The sequence below is a fragment of the Gadus chalcogrammus genome, chromosome 14, assembly GCF_026213295.1.
Source record: "Gadus chalcogrammus isolate NIFS_2021 chromosome 14, NIFS_Gcha_1.0, whole genome shotgun sequence".
Classification (NCBI taxonomy): domain Eukaryota; kingdom Metazoa; phylum Chordata; class Actinopteri; order Gadiformes; family Gadidae; genus Gadus; species Gadus chalcogrammus.
Genome location: NC_079425.1, coordinates 20,027,991 through 20,055,460, shown reverse-complemented (window position 1 = coordinate 20,055,460; position 27,470 = coordinate 20,027,991). Strand labels below are relative to the sequence as shown.

Below are 27,470 nucleotides of genomic sequence, written 5' to 3'. Positions count from 1 at the left end.
AGAGCTCTCGTAAGAGAGAGAGCGCATGAGGAAGAGAGAGAGAGGGAGAGAGAGAGAGGCCGGGACAGAGAAAGAGAGTGAGCGAGTGAGAGAGAGAAAGAGAGAGAGGCCGGGACAGAGAAAGAGAGCGAGCGAGTGAGAGAGACATCGAACTACGGAGTTTGGGGAACGAGGGAGCAGCCGGCGGAGGAGAGAGCGAGTGAGCCGAGTGGTGAGAGGGTAAACAGTGGAGTGTAAATCCTCTTTCCTGTAGGTTTTAATCTCCTCAGTGGGCGGGGCCTGTAGACCGGGCCTTCCGGCGGCCATTAATAACGCTGAGTGACAAGAAGCGCTGCCCTTGGTGGGGGCTGGGCACGGGTCACATGACTGCCTCTATGATGTACCACACGCCACGCAGCAGTGCTGTGTGCTACTGAATCTCTCTCTCTCTTTTGCTCTCTCTCTCTCGCTGTCTCTCTCTCTCTTTCTCTTTATCTCGTCTTATCTTTTGCTCTGTCTATAGAAATGGGTTTATATAAATAGATATCATCTTAATATATTCTCTTTTTCTTTTCTTTTTTCTGTTCCTCCTTATCTCTATATTTGTATTCTCTTTCTCTCTTTCTTTTATTATTTCCCTTTCGGGGCCTTTCTTCTCTTTCTTCTTATCTCTTTTCTATATATATATATATATATATATATATATATATATATATATATATATATATATAAATAGATATGTAGGCTCAACAAATTATTGAAACAGTGATAGAGAGAGAAAGACATGGGTGAGAGAGAGGGAGGGAGAGAGAGAAAGGAAGAGAGAGAGTATTTGTTGACAATAAGAGAAGGGCGAGAGAGACCGGGAGGGAAAGAAAGAGAGAGAGAGAGAGTGATGACAAAAGGGAGAGAGAGACAGGGATAGAGAGAAAGAGAGAGAGGCTGTTGACAATAAGAGAAGGGAGAGAGAGCGAGGGCCCGCATGGCATCCAATAATAAAGTGAAAGGAAATGAGATTTGGTAGAAAGAAAGTGTCGCCTCTCAAGTTAGCGGGAAGCCGATGGCACTGAGGGGGGGAGAAAGGGGGGGGGAGAGATGAGCCAGTGACTGATCGATAACAGGGGAGAAAATTACACCGCAGAGATGAATACGGGCTGCGGGGGAGGGGGTGGCGGGCGGAGGAAGACGCAGCAGAACAGCAGCTGATAAGAAGGCAGGCAGGCCGGAGAAGAGACAGAGTTTAGTTCTGAGGATGCGTTACACTATAATAATATACTGTTTTATAGAAGTTAGCTCTGTGTCCCTGCTTGCATGAGCATGGGTTGTGATCATTATTAGTGTTATTGTATTGTTATTATTCACCATCACCTTTCACTGTCTAGTTAACTAGAAAATGTGACCAGAGTGTACCGTGTTCAGCAAGAGTACGCTTCCATTATCTGGACCCCATTTTGCTGTTAACATTATTGTGTTTTATGGTAGGTTTGATATTCCACGTAGAATGAATCATCGCGTACTCTGCGCGTCGACTCATTCTACGTTGCCGAGCACTGCAGCGTCAGGGAAAACAGCCAACATGCCAAATGCAGACCTCAATAATGCAAAGCTCTGTTCGTTGATGAGGCATAAAAGAAAAGAGAGGCAAAATGAACGCAATGATAGAGCGAGTGATGGATGAAGAGAAGGGCTTTTAAGAGGCCATATTTCCACCAAACCTCTTTTCCCCCTGCATGTATGCTTAATTATTCAACACTGACGAGGAAGGGGGAGACGGGGGGGGAGGGGTGGGAGAGGGGGAGGGTGAGCTTGGGCAGAGGGGTCTTTGGAGAGAGACTGTCCTGCAAAAGCCCAAAATTATAAGAAACACATGCAGCATTTTTGATACAGTAGGCGGAAATTCACTGGCAACGAAAAAATTGTCCGTCCTTTGTCTCATGTGTGACTATAGGATATTTCCCAGCATGCTTCAGCCCTGTTATAAAACTGTAGCGACTCACTAAATATAAATCTGTTTCTCTGCTGGTGGTTGTGGTGGAGAGGGGGGGGGGGGGGGGGGGGGGGGGGCGCCATGTCATTTATTTTTCAACGTCAAATCCTAGAGGATTTCTTTGTGGAAAAGGCTTTGTTTTCTGCACGTTCTGTGCATGTTTATTTACAGATTTTATTTTGTCCCTTGGACAAGATCAGAAGTTTCTTTGATTTGATGGAAACAAATTCATATTTAACTGCAGTGGAGCAGTATAATTTGCATTGGGGAAAAACACAACGTAACACAAAGAGAGAAAATGTAGCATGGAGGAGGGAGATGAGGGAAAAAGACAGAAGACAAACCAATAATGTTGGTTGGAGAGCAGTCATCTCGTCTGAGCGAGTTGGAATTGTCAGGTGACTGAGATAAGCCCTCAGCCTTCTTCCCATCATCCTCGTTTTTTCCCATCATGCCTCAGCTGAGCCGCTTCCAGTTCCGTCCGCTTCACCACGGACTAAAAAACTCCATTCATTTTTCATGGGATATATTTCAGGCTCCTCCAGTGTGCACTCCTATCAAACACTGAGTGTCTGGCAACCCTTCCAGAGAGCAGAAACACATCATTGTCTCTATCCTGTTTGACTTCTTTCAAAGATACCCAAACCCTGCTGAAACAACTTACTTCAGATGAAAAGTGATGTAGCAGGTTAAAATAGGAATAGTACGGATTCATTTGTGGGTGTTTGAGTTTTGGATGTAAAGGACTCAAGTTGCGCTCTATAGGTTGAACACATGTTTTTTCATGAGTTATCTTATACCGGCTTTTTGGCTTACCGGGTTGTGTCAACTAGCCAGGGAACCAGATCTGGGAGCTCCTATTTGATTTTCTCTGGTAGATGCGTGTAGCCCCCTCCCATTTAGACAGATTTCCAGCAGACCTGGCCCTGGTCAGGCCAATCACACCCATTGATCTGAGACTGTGCAGAGGAGTGCGCTATGGGAGCGCTGGTGAGGCATTTTAATCAACAACCATGTGTCACACATTTCGTTGCTCTTTATTGGTTGTAGTTCGATTGTCAAGTGAGTCCAGAGGCATCTTGGTCTGCGCTTGGGAAAATCGCCCCCTTGGAAATCGAAAATGCACTGAGAAGATTGATCTGGAGGTGTCAGGCTAAACGTCAATCAAATGGGCCCCAACCCTGATTGTAGAGGGTGGACAAAATCAAACCAGCAATAACACCCACCCCGGTGAGAAGACATTTTAAACAAGCAACACAGCTTAAACAAGGGGTTTGGTTTTTCTTCAACATTGTCTAATTAATTTGCTCAAATCTATGAAAGAAAGGTTACTGCTATGACTGTTCACAATACACGCATTATCCTTTTGTTTTATTCTTTATGTTTTTTTTATTCTTTTTATTCTTAATATATTTCTACGTCCTTATCTTAAGTCATGGTCCCCTAGCTACAGTTGTGACATGATGCGATGACAGAAAAAGGAGGATGTTATGTGCAAGGATACAAGGTAGGCAACAGTGGGAATGGATCAAATAACCTAAATGGTCTTTTCAGCTTAAAACAGGGCGGGACTAAACTTTTAACTTGACTGTTCATACTACAGGCAGTCGCGGTTCAATGCAGGCATAGAGGCACTTACAAGGGTAGTCTCCTGTGTATGGGTTGATCCGTTCAGTCTGCACAGTGGTTGGAACTGTTTCCTCTCAGCAAGAAGGCCACGGGTTCAAACCCAGCTGGGACTATTCTGGTAGGAGTCTGTTTGTTCTCCTGTGTTCTCGAGGTGTTCCTCAGGGTGCTCCAGTTTCCTCCCACACCTTAAGTCATCTGTAGCCATCGGTTAAGGTGAATTGGTGAACTGCCAGTGTATTCAGGGATACTTCTGGAGTTGGTCTCTGGTAGTGCTGAAGGATTAACCAAATTCAATCAGACATCACGTTGTAATAGAACGTGATTCGCAAATCGCAAGGGTTGCGATAATTTTTTTAAAGAAATTAAAAAAAATAAAAAAGCTCATACTATAGAATGAATTATTGCTTGTTTGGAGAATAATACAGAGCATAAGTAACTTTAGAAAGAAAAATCTCAATCGCAATACTGGTCGAAATTAGATTATTTCCCCAAATCGTTCAGCCCTAGTCCCCGGCTAGTGCACTGTGGCGGTACCATAGGTCCTAGTGATGGGTTGGATGCAGAAGACCCATTCAGTTGAACTCTGTGTGAATGGTTGATTCTTTTTCTGGGTCCCTGACCTGTACGTTCTTCTCTCTTCCAGGTCCCGCCCCCTGAGGTCCACATTCCAGAGCCAAGATGGCCGATGAAGCTGACATGCGCAATGAGCTGGCTGACCTGCAGACACGGGCAGACCAAGTCGCTGATGATGTAAGGAGAACACACACGCACATACAACTTCAGAGACGCACCCACATACACACATTCACACACGCTATAGGCCAAGTAGCGGATGATATAAGACAAACACACGCTCACGCACAATGTTGCACAATCACTGACGCACACACATAAACACATTCACACACGTTATAGACTGAGTAGCTGATGATCTAAGAAGAACACACACACGCGCACAATGACGCACACTCACTGACACACACACATACATACATTCACACACGTTATAGACCGAGTAGCTGATGATATAAGAAGAACACACACACACACGCACAATGACGCACACTCACTGACACACACACAAACACACATTCACACACGTTATAGACCGAGTAGCTGATGATATAAGAAGAACACACACGCACGCACAATGACACACTCACTGACACAAATACACACACACCTGGACACACACATTATAGACCAACTAGCCAATGATTTACACAAGCAAGACGCACCCAAACCCTGACGCACACAAACGCACGCATTCACACACTCTGATGTACGCTTACTCCCTGACACACCTACAAATACACACACATTATAAACCAAGCAGCTGCGGATGTAAGAACACACATGCACGAAAACTGACCCACACACGCACACAGACACGCACACACACTCTCACACATTCTGACACACAAATACACCCTTTATTTTACATAAATATATACTACATCTATGGACCCGGCTGAAAATGACATAGCAGCATGTCCCATATTTTGAATAATGCAGTGTATTGAGTGACAGACATGGTGAAAAGGCCTTTCTTGCTAAAATTCTTGCTAAAATTAAGTCTGAATAATCAATGACAGGTACTATGTAACGCGATTCATAAAGATTTCATTACAGTTAGTCGATTCTATTTTCTCCTGTGAAGGTGTATACATCCCTGCAGAAACACTCTTAAACAGATATCACCCTTGAAAGAGGGACAAACGACAGAGGCCCCTTCGTATTTTACATTTGGCCCTCACCCTTTCATCAGCTCCTCAGGAAGCCTCCGCTTCACCCTAATGAGTTGGAGAGGAGCTCAGGAAGGAGCAGGTCATTTTTCTGGAGGGAATAATAGACCAGCCCTGATGGCTCCCATTAGAAATTCATGAGGAGATAATGCAAAGCCGAGAGTCTTCTCCGATACCGGCAGAGACAAGATGGGAGCCACGGGAAAGATAGACAGAGATGGAAAAGAGTGAGCTAGAAAGAGTGAGACAGATCGGGCGAGAAGAACGACAGAGTCAATCAGGGTCACACACCAAACGAGCCACGGAGCACAGCGTCCTGCGTGGCAGAAAGAACAACAATGTTGATTTCAGGACTGCTTGTGTTTAACATAATGGCCGGCGCTGAAAGCTGGTACCGGCGGGAGGGCTCCCGCTGAGAATAACGGTCTGGGGTTTATTGAACATTGTATGTCGCCAGAAGGCACGTCCAGTGTGTGATGGGGATAGAGACAGGATGAGAATGGTTGCGTGGATGGATGGACAGACACTGTCTGTGTATTTGTAAAGGAGAAATGCATGAAGATCAGATACTAAAGTCAGGGATTTGATCTGACATTGGAGGAAAGGACTGAAAATGAGAGCAAAGGACAGGGTGGAGGGGGACGTAATGCCGTAGGAGCTATGATGCACAAGAGGGTGATGAAGAAGATGAATAACAGACAAGGAGGGCAAAAAGGTAGGATTGCATCGAGATTAGGAGAACAAGTAAGCAGCGAGATGGGAAGAGAGGAGCAAGGCATGTCAAAGTTAATCCCCTGTATCTCCACACATACAGGCCGATGAACTAATATGAGATATCAACTGTATGTGCTAACAGCTTAAATGGCCCCATAACCAATAACTCATGTCTATTACCAGCGAGCGTTTTTACTGCGTCAATGGCTCGCTGCTGAAAATAACATCTTAGCTGTTCATATCTCTGTCCTTCACTCAGAGTAAAGACCCTTTTGTCCCTCTCTCTCTCTCTCTCTCTCTCTCTCTCTCTCTCTCTCTCTCTCTCTCTCTCTCTCTCTCTCTCTCTCTCTCTCCCCCTCTAGTCCCTGGAGAGCACTCGGCGTATGCTGGCCCTGGTTGAGGAGGTGAGTTCATTGATCCCCCCCCCCCCCCCAACACACACACACACACACGCATACACACACACACGCATACACACACACACACACACACACACACACACACACACACACACACACACACACACACACACACACACACACACACACTTATGACTGGACACTGTTACGTCGACAATGATAACAGCACTTTTGCCTTCTGCTTTGTCTTGGTTGACTTTCAAAGCCCTGACTGACCTGACATCTGGTCTTTATCAAAGTCAAAAGTGAAGTCAAGTGTTTTTCAGCCTCACCTTTCCTGTCACTCACCTGTCAACACCCCCACTTTCTCCCTGGTGACCTTGAACTGACTGCCTGCCATTAAGACAAGCTAGGGGATACACAAAATCTGCAGTAATTGTGATCACGCTTGCTACTACTACCAAACTTCTATGACATGACACAGCTTTATATTAAGGCACAAGAAAGTGTGGACCTACCATGTGACCTCAGCTTTCACACGTAAAGCATGCACCTCTTGTTAGGAAGATGGAATGGATTTCCGTGCGATTTCATGGCAGTTTTTATGTCAGCATCTAAGGCAACCTGAGTACACATCAATACATCCCAAAATGTTTTTCCTGTCTCAAGGTGCCGGCTGGTTGACAGCCTGTATCTATGTCCACTGCTAGCTCTGGTTGTACAGCACAGGATAGTTGTGTGGTTATTCAGGAGGTCCTTCGAACTGAAGCCTCCCGGATTCAATTTCCCTGTTCAGACTCCTTCCTGTTGCAGCATCCACAAGCTGTATCCTTTATCTGCTAATGCAGAAGCTGAATATGAAACTGTGGAACATGTTCAGCTCCTCTGGAACCATCTCAGAATCAACATCACAGGAATTCATAGAAGGTTTTCGGTTGGAATTCAACCCCATGGCATCATAAGCACACATGGCTATGGGATATGATACTGTTAATGCCTTCTTGGAATATGTAGTGACTCTAGCTGGGCCAAAAATCTGAACAGGAATAATGGTAATGAGGGAATCATACTTCCTCATTACATAATATTTTTATGTAATGAGGATTGTTTGATTTAAAAATAAAAAAAATGCTTCAAATAAGAAATTGAGGATTTGTGCCGTCCGCCTGCCCTGATCCAGCCTGTTCTAGTCTGATGAAGCACGGTGTGAAGAGAGAGAGACCTTGGATGGCTGTGTGACATTGTCCAGTCCCACCATTGCAAAAACTAACTATGAAATGTGACCCAGTTATGTGAAGGCCAGCTTTGCATCACTTACAGCAGGTGCCCGCTATTCCTCAGAACAGATTAATCTTTCCCCCAACACGGTGATCTAGGACAACAGTTCCACATGAGAAACCTCGGTTTCCATCACCTACAAGTATGAGCAGACGCCAGCTGAACACCAAGCCTTCACAGTATCCCAGACATTGGGAGCATGGTGGCAATTATATTTGACACATTTCACCAGGATGGACAGTATGGCCATCACTAGAAGAAGAAAGAAATACACAACACCAGAGCCTAAGAAAAATACTTGAAACCTCCCTTCTTCCTTTGTAAATGGAATCCATCATGATAACGGACACGTTGATCTGAAGAAAGAAACAGAAAGATCGGACACAGACTATATTGACGCTCCATAAAGCTAATTTATGACCTTTCTCAGGGTAAATAGTTCACCTTGAATGTCAAGCGTTGCTATCCTGTCACACTGGGTCGGTTCAGATGATCAGAGAGATGGTCTTTGAGGTGGATATCTACTGCTAGAGCCGGTCCTTTGTGATCCCTGTCTGAGTCCGGATTGGCTGTGTGAGTATAATACCACATCAAAGAGACAGCAGATGCAAAAAAAACAATGTTGGATGCAATGTGGCAAGCCATAACAACGAAAATCCCAAAAGTTGTGTAGCGTATACTCTCTGTATATAACCAAAGGGCTTGGACTAGAGCCCCAGGGGTTCTGCCTCCAGACGTGTAATATGTTTGAAAGTGCTGACAAATAACGATGTTTGGCTGCATTAGGCTCCTCTCTGTCTGGCTGACAATGCGTTTATATTACTGAACATAAGGGTGTCTCTAGGGGGACTATAGGCTGGGTATGGAACGGAAAAGAGCACCAGTGTGGAATAATGGTCCAACTGTGAATTGTCAAGCATTGAGTTTTGCTGTTTGTCTACAAAGGGTAGTGGACAGGTGTGTTTGTGTCAACTGTTTTTCTGGATAGGGATTTATTCGAATTTGGCACTTAACTTTATTTTTAACTGGTAATGAAGGGCAAAGCTACCCCTGGGACACAGGTCAATGTTAGATGTTAATTTGATGCAAATATCAGCAGAATGCCACAGTGTTTCAAGTGGTCAACCGTGGTGGACCGTTATATATTTTGGCACAGTGGGCTTGTTTTAATTGGTGTCTGAGGGGTTATTTAAAAGGAAACAGATGAATGTAGAAAAGCTTATTTTGATGCTCAAAACCCAAACCAACATCCCCTGCAACCATGATAACCCTCCTGCTGAAAACCTATGACAGACCCAAACATTAATTTCCTCACAAACAAAGGAAATAACCCCATAAAGCTTGCAGTGTGATATGAAAACCGAATGCCACAACAATGAACTCGGAGCATACAGACACACTATCTTTACCCGCGCGTTCTCTGCTCTAAGTGGGCTCTCATCTAATCTAGCCCTAACGTAATAAGTGAGGAACAGTTAACACAAGTGCCACATACATTGGCAGGCTACCAAGTGATCCACCATTAGATAGACCTGATTAGAAGCCCGGACCAGACAGCCAGAGCCCGTATCTCCCCTGCAGGAGGCATGCTCTAACTGCATCTCCTAAGTGCTTGTGTATTGTGCTTGTGCTTAGTTGGGTATTAAGAAAGCATTACAAGAAGTGGATGCTTTCTCTGATGTGAGGATTAGCTTCCCCCTTCCTCCTTCTTATGTTAAGTAGGGTGCAAACATTACATGTCCTTAGCGTCCAAGGGCTGGGCTTCTGCTGTGCAATACATCGTATTTGAAAGGTATAGCTCTTATTAATGTCTTGACATCCTGTGTTATATCATTATAATGTAAATTAAAGCTAAATGTAGATATGGCATGCTGATGAACAGATGAACTGAATATAGCTTCATGTAAAAATGTTATACACTTGCATATATTTATACTGAAACGTGTGTGTGTGTGTGTGTGTGTGTGTGTGTGTGTGTGTGTGTGTGTGTGTGTGTGTGTGTGTGTGTGTGTGTGTGTGTGTGTGTGTGTGTGTGTGTGTGTGTGTGTGTGTGTGTGTGTGTGTGAGTCTGTGTGTGTTTGTGTGTGTGTTTGTGTGTGTGTGCATGAAAAAAAAAACAAGAATAATGAAAAATTAAAAATAAGTATAAGCATAATAAGTATGAGTGTTTTTTATATTAGTCCCTGACCTAGGTCCTGGCAAATCACCAGTGTACCAGTGTAACCAGTGTAAGTGTTTATCTAAAGTGGGGCGAATTTGATACAATGACTAGGGGCTTCGTTACGGCTTTTTTATAAAAGAAACAAAGATGGCTACCGCAGATGTGTCACACGCTTCATTGCTGTGATTGGTTGTAGGTCCATCCTATTGCGTCCAGACAGAGGCATGTTGGTCTGTGCCTGTTGATAACACCACTAGGAATGTGAAAATTAACTGAGCGGTTCGAGACTAATACGCATATGCAAATGTATCTGTCGATGCCTGGCTAGTGAACAAATACTGAATACTAATACTTGAATCCATAACAAATATTACCTCAGCTCAGACCCATAATATTGAGATAGAGGGAGAGGGAGAGGGAGAGGAGAGGGAGAGGGAGAGAGGGAGAGAGGGAGAGAGGGAGAGGGTGAGACAGACATAGAGAGTGCATGTGAAGGACATCAGTACAGCTATCAGATGTCTCTGTCGACTAGATGGGCAACCTGATCGACAGTAGTGTAGCATCCTGCATAAGAAAGTATGTTTGATTATCTGTGCTGCCCAAGCCAATAGACATGCTGTAAAATGATTCTGGGACTGCAGGGTCATCAAGTGGTCAAGGAGAACGTGATGCATGGAGATAAGAAAAATGCACCAGCCAGTACAACAACCCACGCACAGTCTCTCTCGCTCAGCGACGTAATGAACCACCATTACATTAAGGCAATAAGAACCACCGTCCCTTCACTCCCACTGTGTCGATAATACTTTCAAGAAAACATAGATTACAGAATAAAATATCAATCAATATACTTCATGATCAGCTTTCTAAAACAAGAATGTGAGATTATTGTAATATTCAATACTCCGTAACACGGAAACTCCATAGCGCCAAAAAACAGGGCTTGACACAGATTAGTCTCTTAATAGGTAATTTTCTGCTCCCCAGGTGGTTTATTGATTATACGTTGGAAATGAGTACAACATAAATCAATGCATGGATTACATCACCCATTCTACAGGTGATGCCAACAGAATGTGTCTGCGGATCAGATGTCTCTCATGCTGAATATCTAGTGTCTTCTGATGGTCTAGATCTGGGGCTGCTCCATGGCCGATAGGTTGGATAGATTCCTGGAGAGGGAGCACAAGCAAAGATCTAGAGACCCATAGCACCTGTCTCCCCACCCACACGCATGACCTCGTTTCGTGCTACGTGTGTTCTTCTCTTTTGTTTCCTATTTCTCCTGGCTCTTTGTGGTGCTGTCAATGTGAATTCTCCTGGAGTCAGCACAATGCCCTGCTCAAAGGGAACGCGGCGATGATTCTTAAAGACATTAGCTCTTGAGCCTTGGAGAAAGAAAATTACATCTTTGTTTGGATTCTAAAATGGGGTTCTTTCAAATGTATGAACACAATGGGTTGTTCACACTCTTGCTGATAACTTGGCATGTGCAAGCACCACACTGTTTAAATATGCGATAAATAAAAGGTTTGAAATGTCTCCCACATGTGTGTGTACTTTGAACTTTTATGATCAAATAATTATTTCCTGCAGTCTTAAGGCCTGTGTCGGCTAAATTGTTGATTGAGCGGGCAGAAAATATTAAATCAATTGAAATAAACCCTCATTCTGGTTCTGTGTGTCATTCGAAATCATAAAAGTGTGTGAGTTTTGCTCGGGGGAGGAAGCAGAGCACTAAGCACTAATCACAGGTTAGTGTAGAGTGTTGATGACAGCAGGGTGTGGAAAAGGCCCGGCAGTTATTTCAGTGTAACAGGGTTTAACTAGTGTCACAGCTACCTCCCACGTCATTGTCTGTCAATGTTGTTTTTATATGGTGGGTGTATATGCACCTTATGTTGTTTCTGTATATTTGTGTGTGTGTGTGTGTGTGTGTGTGTGTGTGTGCGTGTGCGTGTGCGTGTGCGTGTGCGTGTGCGTGTGCGTGCGTGCGTGCGTGCGTGCGTGCGTGCGTGCGTGTGTATGGGTGTATATGTTTGTTTGTTTGTCTGTGTGTGTGTGTGTGTGTGTGTTTGTGTGTGTGTGTGTGTGTGTGTGTGTGTGTGTGTGTGTGTGTGTGTGTGTGTGTGTGTGTGTGTGTGTGTGTGTGTGTGTGTGTGTGTGTATGTGTTGTATCTGTTTACATGTGTGTGTGTGTGTGTGTGTGTGTGTGTGTGTGTGTTTGCTGTTTACCCATGCATGATTGTGAAAATTGTGTATGTGTGTGTATGTGTGTGTGTGTGTGTGTGTGTGTGTGTGTGTGTGTGTGTGTGTGTGCGTGTGCGTGTGCGTGTGCGTGTGTGTGTTTGTGTGTGTGTGCGTGTGTGCTTGGGTTCATATATGTGTGTGTCTGTTTGTGTGCATCCATGCGAGAGAGGAGGAGATGATATCAGCGGGTGATATTGTCCCAGTCGGCAAGGTCAGACATCCTGTCCTGTAGCTCTGTTGCCGTGGACAGCCTGTTCCCATGGTACCAAGTACATTTACGGGTGCGCTAGAGTAACTGAGTTGGATTTTATTCGGTTATATGGTGTCTACTCTGTGGATCCACCCACCACTCCCAACCCTCTCCGGGAGGTTAAGTTTAAGCGTCAGTTATGTGGGAGGGGCGCATAATCAGGGGAAGAGCGAATCAATCGGGAACACGGAGCGAGTGTGGCATTGGTCACGCCGTCAATATTGTATTTTTAAATATCACCGTCTGTTTGTCGCCGGGTGCATTGCCAGATCTTTGGCCTTTTGAAGAAAGTCAGTAGTGCAGAGTCGTTGGAGTAGTTCAGCCGTCTCTCCTCTGTGTCTAGGGGTCTAGAAGACCTCAGTGTTATTGGAGTAGTTCAGCCGTCTCTCCTCTGTGTCTAGAGGTCTAGAAGACCTCAGTGCTATTGGATTGTTCCCAGTCTCAGATGACTGTTTCTTATTGGGTTTGATGAGCTGTAGCCTCTTGTTCCACAGGGATCCAAACAGGGTCTGTCTGTTAACGAATGCTTGAGGACGATCAGAATAAGCAGTGCGTGAACACTGTGGCCTTTGACTGATTATAGTTCATGGGAGTGTAAATGGATCTTGTACACATCCTTTATTAGCAACAATAACTGTGTTGCTACAGATAGGTTGAAATCCTCATTTTACAGGGATTTGTCAGTAAAACATACGTGAAAAAAAACGTATACGTGAGGAGAATTCAGTGATGGAGGCGGAGCATGTGTGTGGCGGTGGTTTTCTGTGTTTTTGTTTGTGTGTGTGGGTAGGGGGGGTGTCTGTGTGTTTTGTGTGTTGTTTACAATCTAGCCTGTAGCTTGTCAACCTTATCCATGTGTGCTGTATGTTGAAGGGTCTTCCCGATTATCTGTAAATTCATATTATGGCTAGTGTATTCTCAGTTGGACTGTGCCAAATCTAAATGTTACATATTACGACCTTTGGCAGACATTTTGCAGTATTTTGTATAAGCCCTTGTATTTGTCCAAGGTCACTGCTGTAACCCCTGTAGGGCTGTAGTGAACGCAGTCCATGCATCTACCCCGACTGGATCGCCCACTCTAGCTGCGCAAGGACCATACTCTGACATATGCTATTAATCACAGCGGCTTACATTCCCACCCCTGCTGTTTGGGTATTGAGACTAGCATCAAGTCAATGCGACAATTATATCATGCATTCCTATGACAGCCTTACAGATAATGGAGCCTCCATCCAAACTGGCGCTGCTGTTGAAGTACTCTGCACATTGTGAGAACAGAAGCAGTTCATCCAGGGATGCTAAATGTGTTTCGGCAATGTTTGCAATCCTTTGAGGAGACATTCAGGGAACAACAAGCCCCGAAGATTTACACAGATTTACTGATTATCAATTGACAAAAAATAATGTTTGCTATTCGAACTCAAGAAATGGATGTATCCTGATTGTCTGTACAGCTGTTGCATACACTGTTTTGCATCAGTGTTCAATGAATGAATCAACACATTAGTTGATCGGTTCAGCCGACTCGTCTCTATGCTGACAGCTCACGCTTTTACCCTCATTTAGCGGCCCCTATAATAATCAGCTACGCCATCATTCAAACCTTAAAATATTGTGATTTTATTGGTTTAGCAGTTGATTTGGTAGGTAGAACTAATTGAATCAACTATGAAAACATGAATGTGTTAATGCTTAAATTTACTTTTTGATGCCATTTGCTAAGAAAAGACCTCAGAATTTTTTGAGATGAGAAATTGGTATGGGCAGCGGTCACTTGTCTAAGGAATGGAGCTATGGGCTGTCCACCTCAGCTTGATTCTTGATACTTGTTAACTGTGCTTATAATTCCCCTCTTTTCTCTTCTCTTTCCTACTTTGCTTCCTTCCACTTTGTCTCCATCCACCTCCAAACATCCCTCTGTCCTGCGTGCCTCTTGCCGTCTGTGTGTTAGAGTAAAGATGCTGGCATCAGGACTCTGGTCATGTTGGATGAACAGGGAGGTAAGTCAGTAGGGTCAGATCTCCTTTAATACACTGGTATTTCTCTTCCACCTGTCATATGTTCTTTGTTTTCTGTTCTATGTTATTCAGCTGCTCCCTTTAGTCTCAACTGCTTCTATTCAAAGTATGAAAATGCAGTAGCTGAATTCTGTGTTACATCTGGTATAATGTCAGATGGTGCCTGTTGTAGACAAATCCATTCACCAGAATGTATTATTGTATAGTTTAGTCCCACGCTTAGTCTTATGTTCACAAAGCCTACTTTGCATACTGGACGTAACCGACAAGCTTTGCTTCTGCTATGCTTCCTGATTGCTACTTCTTATAAAATGTCCCTGTGCTGGAAAATATATGACAGTAAATATTACAACCCTTTATATAACTCACCTTTAAACCAGAAGGTTTGCTCATTATATTTCAGCAAGAAAGAGTGCAATCTAATCCATACCTTAATATTCCTTCTGTATTAAGATTGTAAATCGTACGTACATTTGAAGTACATTTGAAATACATTTGAAATAGTTTTAACGCACAAATCATCCATACCTGATGGATTTGTCCAGGATGTAACATACCAAACAAAATGTGCAGGTTTTTATATGACTTGCTATAATTGCGGTAGCCTACAAGCATTCACCATCTCTGGCACTTTTGCATAATGCATGTTCCCTCAAGGATTAACAACGCGGTCCTCAGCTCCTGATTTGTGCATGGCCTGTGCAGAGCACAGCTGTACGTTCTCCGGCATGTCCCCAAAGCGCCACTCAGTCCCTCCACGCAATCTTCTCTTAAAGTGATGGACAACAGGAATCCAATTATTTACTTCTAATTATGTTTTTAACGATACCAAGGTGGGCATTAAGAATCCGAAAAGGATGCTTAATGCCCGTCAATCGATTTCCTTCTATTCATTCAAGCCGATTTAATGACTGGAGTCTGTTTTCACTCTTGGCTCCATAGCCAAGCGGCTGAGCAATTGCTAAGTTTATGAGATGGCTTTCAGATTTATTTGAATATACTCTTATACATTTTCCTGACAAGATGTTATGTGGGTGTGTGGTCTGAGGTAGTTTTAGATGTTATGGTTACTCAACGTTTTTAGATCCTGAAGTCCATCACTTTAAGTTCACAGCAAGGCCGTAACTTTCCAACGTTAATACGTGTTAGGGGAGGTAGTTAGGCTCTGTCTGTCACAAAATCAGGCTCCTTCCTTCCAACTCGAATAGAAACCTGATGGAGGCTTTAACCGCCTTCTTTATTCAATCAGTTAGATACTAAATCTCAAGCAAAATCAACGTTTTTTAACTTCTTCAGCGAGGCCGTCAGTGAGATGCCAGTGAGCATGGTTCCCCAAGGCCAGGTAGGACAGACTGAGCCAGGACGAAAATAAAGAGTGTACGCTAGTGTAGCCTCGCCCTCTTTCGCTGTGATTGCAGTTTGACTGGTTAAGACAAAACATTCATCATCTCACTCATTCACCCTCCAATCCACTCGTAGTAGGCTGAGGTTTCCGAAGAAGGAGGCAGAGTGATATCCCGGAAAGGTATACGTAACACAAGCGCAAGCGATTATGTGTTGTGGTTTCAGATGCAGAGCTGTAAGTATGCCCACAATGCGACGGCTAATGTTGAACTGGAGGTGAAAACATAAAAAACTTCATACACAACCCTGAAGTCCCTTAGGGGTGTATTTATTACAAAGTAAACATCAACGCTGGGCCACAGTAATTCAAATAAATCTAACATAATCCTATAGATATTAAATCCATAAAATATTCATTTTAAATCGATGATGTCGTTTGCGGTTATGGTGACCGCTGAAGAAACCGTGAAGAAACAATATATAGTAATATCATTACCAACCATTGGAAGTACATCAGTCAATTAGGTATTCTTTACATATTTGACCGTGTTTCCCATTGCAATCATTAAATAGCTTTGTAATGCTGACAGCCTGGGATTAACAAAGAGACGGCTCCATTGGTCCTTTGTATATACAGTGAAAAAGAAACAACCTCGGTGTGCCACTGCCTGCCTGGGTATCAAATCTTTGCCATCACTCCCCACATTTGGTACAGTTCCAGCGCTAAAAGAGCTGGATGTTGCAAGGATAGCTGGTAAAGTCTGAAAAAAAGGAAGGCGTGTGTGTGCATAAACTGTATCACTTCCTCAGGGGTTGTGCGCTGTTCCATGCATGAACGAGCAGCCTAATTAGCCTGTCAAATGGAACATATAGCCTTTTTGTCTCCTTTATTCTCTCTCTCTCTCTCTCTCTCTCTCTCTCTCTCTCTCTCTCTCTCTCTCTCTCTCTCTCTCTCTCTCTCTCTCTCTCTCTCTCTCTCTCTCTCTCTCCCTCTCTCTCCCTCTCCCTCTCTCTCCCTCTCCCTCTCCCTCTCCCTCTCCCTCTCCCTCTCTCTCTCCCCCCCCTCCCTCCCATTTACCAGTCTCCCGAGTGATGGCCAGTCCAGTCTGGTGCTTATAACACAGCACTGCAATCAATTCACAGATTCAAATTACCTCAGCCCCTGAACAAACCCTAACCTGATGCCGCTCCTTCCTTCTCTCTCTCTGCCTCTCGCCCTCTCTTCCTGTTCTATGCTTTCTTACTCTACCTCTCTCTCTCTCTTCCTTGCCCTACACAGCTAACACCATCACATATATTATATTTTTTTCTTGGATTTCGTTCAATCGTCTTCAGTAATAAAAGGACAGGTTATTTGCATACAGACAGTTTTATAGACACATTTCACATAAGTATTAATGTAAATTAATACAAGTGGATGGTACACACCGATTGTGCTCAAACCTCAACCTATTCTACCTTCTCTTACAGCTGCAATGACTAGAGCCACAAACGCATCCGTAAATACATTGCAATGCTTCTGGAGGGTTCCTATAAAAAATCCAGGAAGCAGCCCGTAATCAGACAAGTACCTGATTATTAAAATACCACTAATTGATCTGAGATATATATATACATCTTTGTGTGTGTGTGTGTGTGTGTGTGTGTGTGTGTGTGTGTGTGTGTGTGTGTGTGTGTGTGTGTGTGTGTGTGTGTGTGTGTGTGTGTGTGTGTGTGTGTGTGTGTGTGTGTGTGTGTGTGTGTGTGTGTGTGTGTGTGTTTGTGTGTGTGTTTGTGTGTGTGTTTAGAATACACAGTATTCATGCATGGTTATGCCCACACACACGGGTGTGTGCGTGTGCATGTCTGTGGCAAGGCAGGAGGATTTATCATTGGGTGCTTTGATGCATTGCCCTCTTTGCAGACCGAGCTAAGTGCTAATGAGCCCTTCACCGACCACCGGATGCCTTCTACACCTCACACAGGGCTGGGGGGGGGGGGGGGGGGTTGATAGATCACCCCTACGCCCCCATGTCTCTATGGGACCACAAAGCATATGCTCACAGCCTGGGAGAGAGCTGCTCATATCTTCTGCTGTTACACAGTTAAGGAGAGGAAGGGATTGGCAGTGCACATCTCCAGTCCCTGCATTGATTTATCATTGAAATTTACTTTCCAATGCTCTCTCGCCTCCCCAAAGGCTGATACTGTTTTACGCCATAAGCACCAGATCTAAATCTGGTGCTCCAGTGAGACTGTGAGGCTGTGATTGGTTGGTATACTAAGATTGACAGACGAGACACTCCTTAGAATACTCCCACCTGACGGGGTGGGGGAGGAGGTTTTTAAAACGAGCCTTGAATACAGCAAGGAGATAAGTGTCTTTTATCTCTCTCTCTCTCTCTCTCTCTCTCTCTCTCTCTCTCTCTCTCTCTCTCTCTCTCTCTCTCTCTCTCTCTCTCTCTCTCTCTCTCTCTCTCTCTCTCTCTCTCTCTCTCTCTCTCTCTCTCTCTCTCTTCCAATCCCTTGTGTTTTCCTGGGATTAGTGGGGGAGGCTAATTACCGGCTCTACGTAGTTTTTTAGACTGGGGAACTCCGAGGTATAACCCTCCTTAAATCCACAACACTCAAACACACAACACAAATACACACACAAACACAACGCACACAAACACACACCCACACACATATCCTCACCATGTGAAAGATCTAGAAAACATTTAGAAACTCCTGACAATGTGTCTTGTAGCCCTTACTAGGATGTTGGATGGTAAACCAGTATCTAAAGCTATTTTAGCCCTATGTTATGCAGGTAGGGCTACTAACACCTCCAATGAGCAGTCCGATAGCGAACGAGCTATACTCTTTGTACGCCTGTTACCTTTAAGAAAGTTAAAGGGAAAAGCAAGAGAACGTTGAAGCCAACCACAATAAGTAGTGCGTTAATGCTCATATATTCATAACTTTTATGAGTGATTGAATCCGAGTATCTTCACTCCAGTTCTACCATGTTGAACTGAATCCTAAAGTTGAAACTAAATACTAAAACATGTGCCTACATATCAAACATAGACCTTGATGCAACCATTAAAGTGTTCAGTGATCTGCTAGATACATTTTACGAGAAACAAATCAATAAAACATTATGTATCTCCTGTATGGCCGGGATTGATTACATGTCATTGGCATGCTGTTGAAGAAAGACCGAACAATCCTAACTGGATTAGGTCTCTCTCCTGCTCACGGAGAACCAAACACGAGTGCCCCTTGCCCCATATTCACAGGATTGGAAGTGTGTGTGGGTATGTGTGGGTGTGGTGTTTGCATGAAGCCATTTCTACCAGGGCAACAGCACAGTCATCCAGTTCTATGTGTCACTCTCCCATCATGCCTTTCACCTCAACCAAAGGCATAGAGCCTTACCTCTGCTCCTCATAATCATGCATACATTCATCCACTGCTATGAGTCATGTCTAATTTCGATTTTCCAGTATTCAAAATGTTCGCTTTTATGTTAAGTCGAGATCTGTGTACTCCTCGGGCCATTACTCCTCGAAATCTTTCTTCTCTTTCCTTCTCCATCACTCTATTCTTTCTTCCTTTCATCCGTACTTGCCTGTATGGCAGCTCTGAGAGGTTCTTAAACCAGACTGTACTCATTCTGTTCTGTATGAAATATAGTCTCAGTGCTGCGCTTCACAGTCAGCAGGGGAACACTCAACCAGTCAGACACAAAGCTGTCATTTGATATCTGCAATGAAAACACTCTATCCACAGCAATGGCCACCGTGCATCCAGACAGGTAAACAGGTATCGCTTCCGCAAATAAAAAGGCAAGCGTGCACTCGTTTGTTTGGCGCAGGGCACGCACACGCGCGCACTTAGCGCTTATTAGTAGCGCCGCCCGATACATATCTCCAGCACTCTCTGCCTCGTAGCCTCGTAGCCTCGTAGCCTCGTAGCCTCGTAGCCTAGCGCGCTTACTCAACTCGAATTCAAACCAGTCCAACTCATTTCACACTACTCTCATGCCTTTGTCCTCACCAGAGCAACTTGAACGCCACGAAGAGGGCATGAACAAGGTCCACGCAGACCTGAAGGAGGCCGAGAAAGATTTAAAGGGTTTTGGCCAATGCTGTGGTCTGATATGCCCATGTGTTGCGAAGTAGGTACCGGCAGGGGAACATGCCCCCCTCCCCCCCTAGCCTGTCCAGTGCTGGTGATGGTGGTGATGGTGTTGATGGTGGTGGTGATGTCTCTCTTGTCACAGTCAATGTCTTTTTTTTGTCCCCTCTTCCTTTGTCTGACCACTCTCCCCCCCCCCAACCCCCTGACTTCCTCCCCACAACCCTCTTCTTCTTTCTCTTCCACTCACGCGCTCGCGTTCTCGCGCTGGGATGTTTGACAATGTGTCGGTAATCAGAGCAACTGGAGCGCATCGAGGAAGGGATGGACCAAATCAATAAGGACATGAAGGATGCGGAAAAGAATTTGAACAATCTAGGACAGTTCTGTGGTCTGTGTTCATGTCCCTGTAACAAGTAGGTGCAGCCTGCCCGGTCCGACTGCATGTGTATGTCCACCGCCTGCCTGTGCCTCTCTCTCTCTCTCTGTGCGCCCCGCTTCACCCCACGGGGGGTCCTTTGGTGTGGGCAGTCAAGCCAGACGCACCACACTGCTGGAAGACCCAAACCATACACAACACCCTGTGCTTGTGTGCGTGCATGCGTGTGTGTATGTGTGTGTATGTGCGTGTGTGTGTGTGTGTGTATGTGCCTGTGCTGGTGTGTCTGTGTGTGTGCGTGTGTGTGTGTGTGTGTGTGTGTGTGTGTGTGTGTGTGTGTGTGTGTGTGTGTGTGTGTGTGTGTGTGTGTGTGCGTGTGAGCGTGTGCGTGTGCGTGTGCGTGCGTGTGTTTGTGCATGTCGGTGGATAAGAGAGCTAGAGAGGGAGAGAGACCGAGAGAGATGAAAGTTGGATGGACAAATGGATATGTGTGCCCCTCCACAGGGCACGTATCCGCACACACGTGGATATAGATGCACGTGCGCGCCAAAGCCACGAAGGACCACTCCGCTGTCTTGACTGTCACACACGCATGACAGGGCACATCACAACGACAACGCCACTCTGATCACGCCCCCCTACGGCCCGCCTGGAAAAAAGCCCTTCATTCATCAGCCGATAAGAGATTGTCTGTTAGCCAGAGATGAACATCCAAGCCACTGTGTTTCTCTTTCCAATATCCCCTGCCATCCCCCCCCCCCCGCCCTTCATGACCTCTGCGCAATCCCACCCCTCACCCCAGCACACCCCCATGTACCCCCTCCTCTAGGCAGAACCTCGACCCCAGGGCTACAGCTGCCCAATATGCTCTCATTACCTTGTGGGGATTATAATGTTATCGGATTATCAATTCCCGCCACCAATTAAGGCTAACGAGATTTATGTCTCCAACGGGACCGCTTCCACATCCACCACACTACATCATATTGCAGAGTAGTCTCGCTAAGCATTCACCGTGTGTGGGATAACACCCCTGTGGATTTTGCCCCTCCACATTCCTTCAGAGGCTAATTGTGTCACTTCATCCATAATTCCTCTGGAGGAAGGAGCCCAACGTCAGCCTGCTCAGCAGCCATGAGGCAGAGAGTTATTACAGTGATTAGATCCCACGTAAACCTGGGATGTGGGGGTGTCCCCGTTAGACCATTCGTATGTTCTTAACTTGAATGGCAGTAATTCAGTCGCCCTGGTTTTACACAAAACGATGTACGTCTAGGTATATACGATTTTGTACAATGTAAACACCGGTTTAGAAATAACAAATGTATGTAGCGCACAAACAAATGCCTTCAATGAGACTGGGACAAAATATAACCATTATTAGTTTCTCTAGTTACCATTAGCAAAGTTAGCATTCCGACATATTTCACAGCCAAACCAAAGTCAGGAATCTGTATTTGGCTAACATGAACATCCAAAAGAACACTAAATCACACCTAAACATGCTACTTTATAAAAAAAGTTTTCAAGTCCTTACGTCTGCTTGCCTTCCCAAAGTAGCCCCTCCAGCCCCCAGCCCAAAACCAACCATACAAGATGGAGGCAAACGTGTGAATATATCATTATATATTCCTGGAATCATAAAACATCGGAGCAAACACAACCGCTTCCAAATTCCGGATCAGTTGACCATTTTGCTCAGCTCTTGTATGACTGTCAACTGACAACTGTCTGCCACACTATGGCCTATGAGGGCCATGTCTGTGCACAGCTTTACTCTACATGTCCTTATCAGAGCTATAAAATATACAGGGTCTCAACATGACCAAAGGCTATTCCAACAGCAGCCTTGGTCAGAGCTGACCGGCTGTGTTTTGAGGCTTGGTTGAGAGGCATGTTTTGCCGAGCCACCTGTAAATTCGATAGCTCTGATGTAACCACAGCCCAGCTCTCTTTAATCATCCTCTATCTGCGCTTATTCAATTTTTTCTTTTGTTAATCTAGATATTATATATATACAGTCAACTGGGAGAAGGACCGTTACAGTTGTCCGGTTATAATCTACTCCGGGCACAAGAGAGTTGGGTTTCACCACACAATGCCTGATTCGGATTGGCTTACACCGTGAAGGTTTTAATGTCTAAAATGCTGTTTGGGAAACCCCAACGCTCCTATCTCCTGAGGGGTTTAATTGAATGTTTTTCAAACTGCTGCTTGACTGTGTATACCGAATGTATCGTCATCCAAACCAATCCTTACAGATGCAATGAGGGGCTAAGCACAGCTAATACTACGACTACAACTACTATTGGGCTCTTTGGATGAGAAAGAGTTGATCCACAGTGGATCTCAGGGGGACATTGCTTTCAGCAGACTGGGGGAGTTATGATATGATGTGCTCTGGTCCTATCCCCCATGTTGTATAACATGTCCCCGACCCTTACACACCCAACACACCCCCCCCCCCATGTCTCTGTATGTGTAACTATATGTTCCCCTGTGGGAATTGATGGGCCATTAAGGCTTGGGGTTAGGGATGGGTGTGTGTGTGTGTGTGTGTGTGCGTGTGCGTGCGTGTGCGTGCGTGTGTGTGTGTGTGTGTGTGTGCATTTGAGTGTGAATTTATGAATTCACGTTGTGTTGTGTCTATGTTGTGACCTTGTGTCCTCTAGTGTCATGTGATGATCTATGGTGTGGTTTTGTGTTGTTGCGTATTTTTGGTTTATATGTGCTTGTGCAAGAAGGGAATTGGCCAACCATTCCTCTCTCCCACAAGCCACATGCATGCTTTTACTGTGCTTCCGAAAACACGGTTAATCTATTCACTGGATAGATGGCACACCCGTAGAACTAACTTGCATTACGTCCACTCTAACAACTCATTGTCATTGTTGATTCAGAGGGAGAGAATCGGCTTGTCATTAGGATGCCTTGCATTGTATAATGCAAGTGTTCAAAGTCTATAGAAGCATTATAAATCCCACTTACAATCAGTGATACAGACACACAAGTGGTTCTCATTAACTTTAAACACAAACCCACGGACACACCCACACGCACACACTTAGAGTAGCACATTTACACACACACACGCGTTAAGTAGCACATTGACACACACACACACGCACACATGCGTCGCCCCGGGCCTGACTGATGTATGTGTGTGTGGTAGGATTAAGGGTGGGGGCCAGGCGTGGGGGGCCAACCAGGACGGAGTGGTGAACGCCCAGCCCGGGGCCCGCGTGGTGGACGAGCGTGAACAGATGGCCATCAGTGGGGGCTTCATCCGCAGGTGAGTGTGTGTGCGTGATTATCTGCCTGTGTGTGTGTGTGTGTGCATGTTTTTTTATGTGATTATATGCCTGTGTGTTTGTGTGATTATCTGCCTGTGTGTGTGTGTGTGTGTGTGTGTGTATTTGTGTGCGTCTGCACGTGTGTGTGAGTGAGGGAGACAAACGGAAACAAAGAGCCAGAGAGTGAGACTTACATGCACATATTGCCGCATTACGCACATCAAATGTACTTTGGGTTACGCAAGTGTGAGACACATACAACGCACAGAGCTTTACATCAGTGAACAAACACAAGGATTCATCCGAAATCCAACACGCCAGAACCTAAACCCTGGCACAGAATCACACTCCCTCTCTCAGTCCTCTCTCGCTGGATGTGTTTCCAGGGTAACGGAGGATGCCCGGGAGAACGAGATGGACGAGAACCTGGAGCAGGTGGGCGGCATCATCGGGAACCTGCGTCACATGGCCCTGGACATGGGCCAGGAGATCGACACCCAGAACCGGCAGATCGACAGGATCATGGACAAGGTACAGTGTTGGAGAAGAGAGAACAGCATAGTTAGAGATAGTGGATCATGGACAAGACACAGTGTTGGGGAAGAGAGACCAGCATAGTTAGAGATAGTGGATCATGGACAAGGTACAGTGTTGGAGAAGAGAGACCAGCATAGTTAGAGATAGTGGATCATGGACAAGGTACAGTGTTGGAGAAGAGAGACCAGCATAGTTAGAGATAGTGGATCATGGACAAGGTACAGTGTTGGAGAAGAGAGACCAGCATAGTTAGAGATAGTGGATCATGGACAAGGTACGATGTTGGAGAAGAGAAACCAGCATAGTAAGAGATAGTGGATCATGGACAAGGTACGGTGTTGGGGAAGAGAGACCAGCATAGTTAGAGATGGTCGATCATGGACAAGGTACGGTGTTGGTGAACAGAGACCCACATAGTTAGAGATGGTCGATCATGGATAAGGTTGGTGTAACAAGACCAAAGTAATGAGAGATAGTAATACATTAGAGATATAGTTATATCCATCGGCAGCAGCAGCTTCTGTCAGAACCAGTTGGTTGTATTAGAAGAACAGGAGGCAGGTAGATCACATGACAAAAGTTCAGTGATTGAAAATATCAAAACAAAATGTATTTTGCAGTCATTCTTTCTTCCAATCTTTAAATGAGGTGGAATCTTGGTCCGAGAATCAAGCACAAATAAGCCCAAAAGGGAGAAGTGTTTTCTCCTTTTCGAGTGCTAGTTGTCAAAAGTGTCAATTGTATGCAGCGTTTGAAATAAGCGCCGCTTGGACAGAGACAGCCAACCCCCTATTGATACACCGGCTCTTCCTCCCATGTCTCCAGGCTGATTCCAACAAGACCAGGATTGATGAGGCCAACCAGCGGGCTACAAAGATGTTGGGAAGTGGCTAGACGGAGGATAAAACCGTGCTTCCGTCCCCTCCCCCTTCCTACCACCCAACCCCACCCCCACAACAAGCCCCGCCCCCAACACCTGCGCTACCTGGCCCCGCTCCTGATGTGGGTCGGCGCACAACATGCTTTTATCGTGATACTTACTCGGTAGAGATTCACACACATGCACATATCTGCCCCCCCCCCCCCCCCCCCCCCCCCCCCCCCCCCAAATGCCTCTCCGACCACCCTATTCGTCGTCAATGTTGTGATGTGTCGTCTCTCTAAGGCTTTTGTTAACATATGATAGTCCTGATACCAATTGTCCATGTGTCCCCCCCTACCATCCCCCCCCCCCAAACCCCCCAAACCCCAACCTGCTGTATATAGGGGCGTCTTTGATGGCTTCACAGATTTAGCTCCCCCCGTCTAACTTTCTGTGTCTCACTCTCTCTGTATGTCCTGCTGTCGTTTTTTTTTAAGTATGTATAATATAAAGTGTATGTACACCTTGTTATAATCCCCCCCCCCCCCCCCCCCCTCTTGTGTGTCAGTATTCTGATGTTGTCCATGTAAAACACACTGCTCTGCTACGTTTGTGACGCTAAGAACCACAGTGACTCCCCGTACTCCTCCGGCCTGCTTGTTATACCAACCCTAGGCTAAACCTCGCAACTGCGAAGATGAATGTCTAATTGACACAAAGAACTAGATGTATGGCACAGAGACACTGAGAGCAAACCCCAAGACAAGTCTCTATTGACACTTTAATTGAAACTAAAACCATTTAATCAAATTGAAGACGGTTTGCCCAGTGTTCACCCTTACCTCTGGTGCATTGATCTCATACAGTTGGTCTGGTCTTAAAAGTGACAACCTACAGTATATATAAGGACATTCTTAAACGTAGTTTGTGCTAGTGCACCACCAAACATCAGAGGTGTGTGGGGCGTGAGGCAAACCTGTTTTTGACTGCAGTGCTGCAGCCGTCAGACTGGATTGTTCATCATCACCTGCCGCTTGGTGTGAAAGGCAGAAGGATGTGGGGTCCGAGGTATATAACAAGATAACAGAAAACTGATTACAAGTCGTCTGAATGACAGACAGGGCTCAGATACGTGCAGGCAACCGCACTGGGGTTATGCCTCCATAATTCAACGTTATGACATTGCTCTATAAGTGTGTTGTGCATGTTCAACTGCTGTCAAACAATTGATTCAGGCAGATGATAATATCAGGGCAATCGCATGCTTTGCATGTAGGCCACACACGGACGACAGGCCTATGTCTACTGCCCCCTGCGCCACAAGAGTGCCACTCTTTTTGTTTCACTCATATAATGTACGTATATATCTTTCCAGACTGTGACCATCATTGTAAAATATTACCATGGAACATGCCAATAAAATCGTATAACTAGAAAAAACAAAAACACATTGTGTCCTTTGTATTTTGTTTTGTGCAAGAGTAGTGTCTGGCGCGTGTATTTCTGGTCTTAGCTTAATGACATACTAAATGACTATAGGTATGGAATACCAAGTAGTGTTTTCTACGCAGTACAGTGGAGAGAGCATGATGATGGGACCGTCAAGGTTCAAGGGATCCGTTATTCGCCTGCTAAATAATCATGCAGCCATCAACAGCCCTCCTGCTCTGTTGGCTGCTCTCTCTCTCTCTTTTTGTCTCTTTGTCTGTCTCCCCCAGCTTCCTTCTCTGTCATTACAACACCTAGTGGGCAAAGCAACTGCATCAGGGCAATTGGAAGCACCTGGCTGAGCTCCTTCTAAGGGGCTATAATACGTGTTTAAAGGGGTTTGGTGGTTGGTCCAAAGGAGCCATTTACACCTGGCCTCTGTATCTGGATATGGAAACTAAAGTCATAAATGGGGCCTATATAATGTGTACACAGAACTCAGAAAGAAGAAGAAATATGAATTACAGCTCAGCTTAGTAAGAAAAATAATCATTGTCCCTGTGTTCCTACTGGGGGAGGACCAAGTTGTTCCAGGAGAAGATGAGCAGTTGTGTGTCTGTACAGTGCTGCCCATTAGAGTGCAGGGTCTCACGGCAGAGAACCCCTGGAGCAAGAAGGGCTTCAATGTGTTCTTGGGCTGATGCATGTAGGAGCCAAAAGCCATTGGTGCTTTGGTAGAAGGATGGTTCTCTTGCTCACTACAAGCCTCTGCCTCAAGCCAAAGCTAAACATAACACATGACCCAAAGAGGAACATGGTAGGCCAGTGAGGCCGTCAAGACCAGTACCGACATAGAACTTGTTTGTGATGCGCGCGAGAGAGGGAGAGACGTGTTTATGCTAACCAAGATTAACGTTTGCAAAGGTCATTAAGAATACACCCACCATCATGAACATAATTGCATGCAAACCTATTTATATATTATGTATACATTAATAAATTGTATAACTAGTCGTATTCTTATTTCATAGTATTTTAGACCTAAATAAAAATATATAGATCATAAAACCGCTTTCTTTGTATCTCAAAGTTAGGTGGTCAGGTTATTATTTACAGGACAATTATTGAAGGCTCCCCAAATACCATTCAA

The 27,470-nt window shown here is 45.0% G+C and overlaps 1 protein-coding gene across 1 annotated transcript in view; it reads left to right on the top strand.

The window, feature by feature from the left end:
- The window catches only part of LOC130403641 (synaptosomal-associated protein 25-A-like), a 36,296-nt gene extending 11,372 nt beyond the window's left edge, over positions 1 to 24,924 (top strand). Inside the window, exons 2-8 of the mRNA XM_056608059.1 lie at positions 4,239 to 4,345; positions 6,417 to 6,458; positions 14,307 to 14,355; positions 20,120 to 20,237; positions 23,373 to 23,492; positions 23,880 to 24,024; positions 24,856 to 24,924. Of these exons, the coding sequence (XP_056464034.1) occupies positions 4,274 to 4,345; positions 6,417 to 6,458; positions 14,307 to 14,355; positions 20,120 to 20,237; positions 23,373 to 23,492; positions 23,880 to 24,024; positions 24,856 to 24,924 (615 nt within the window). The 5' untranslated portion in view covers positions 4,239 to 4,273. The remainder of the gene's footprint in view (positions 1 to 4,238; positions 4,346 to 6,416; positions 6,459 to 14,306; positions 14,356 to 20,119; positions 20,238 to 23,372; positions 23,493 to 23,879; positions 24,025 to 24,855) is intronic.
- The last annotated feature ends 2,546 nt before the right edge of the window (positions 24,925 to 27,470 follow it).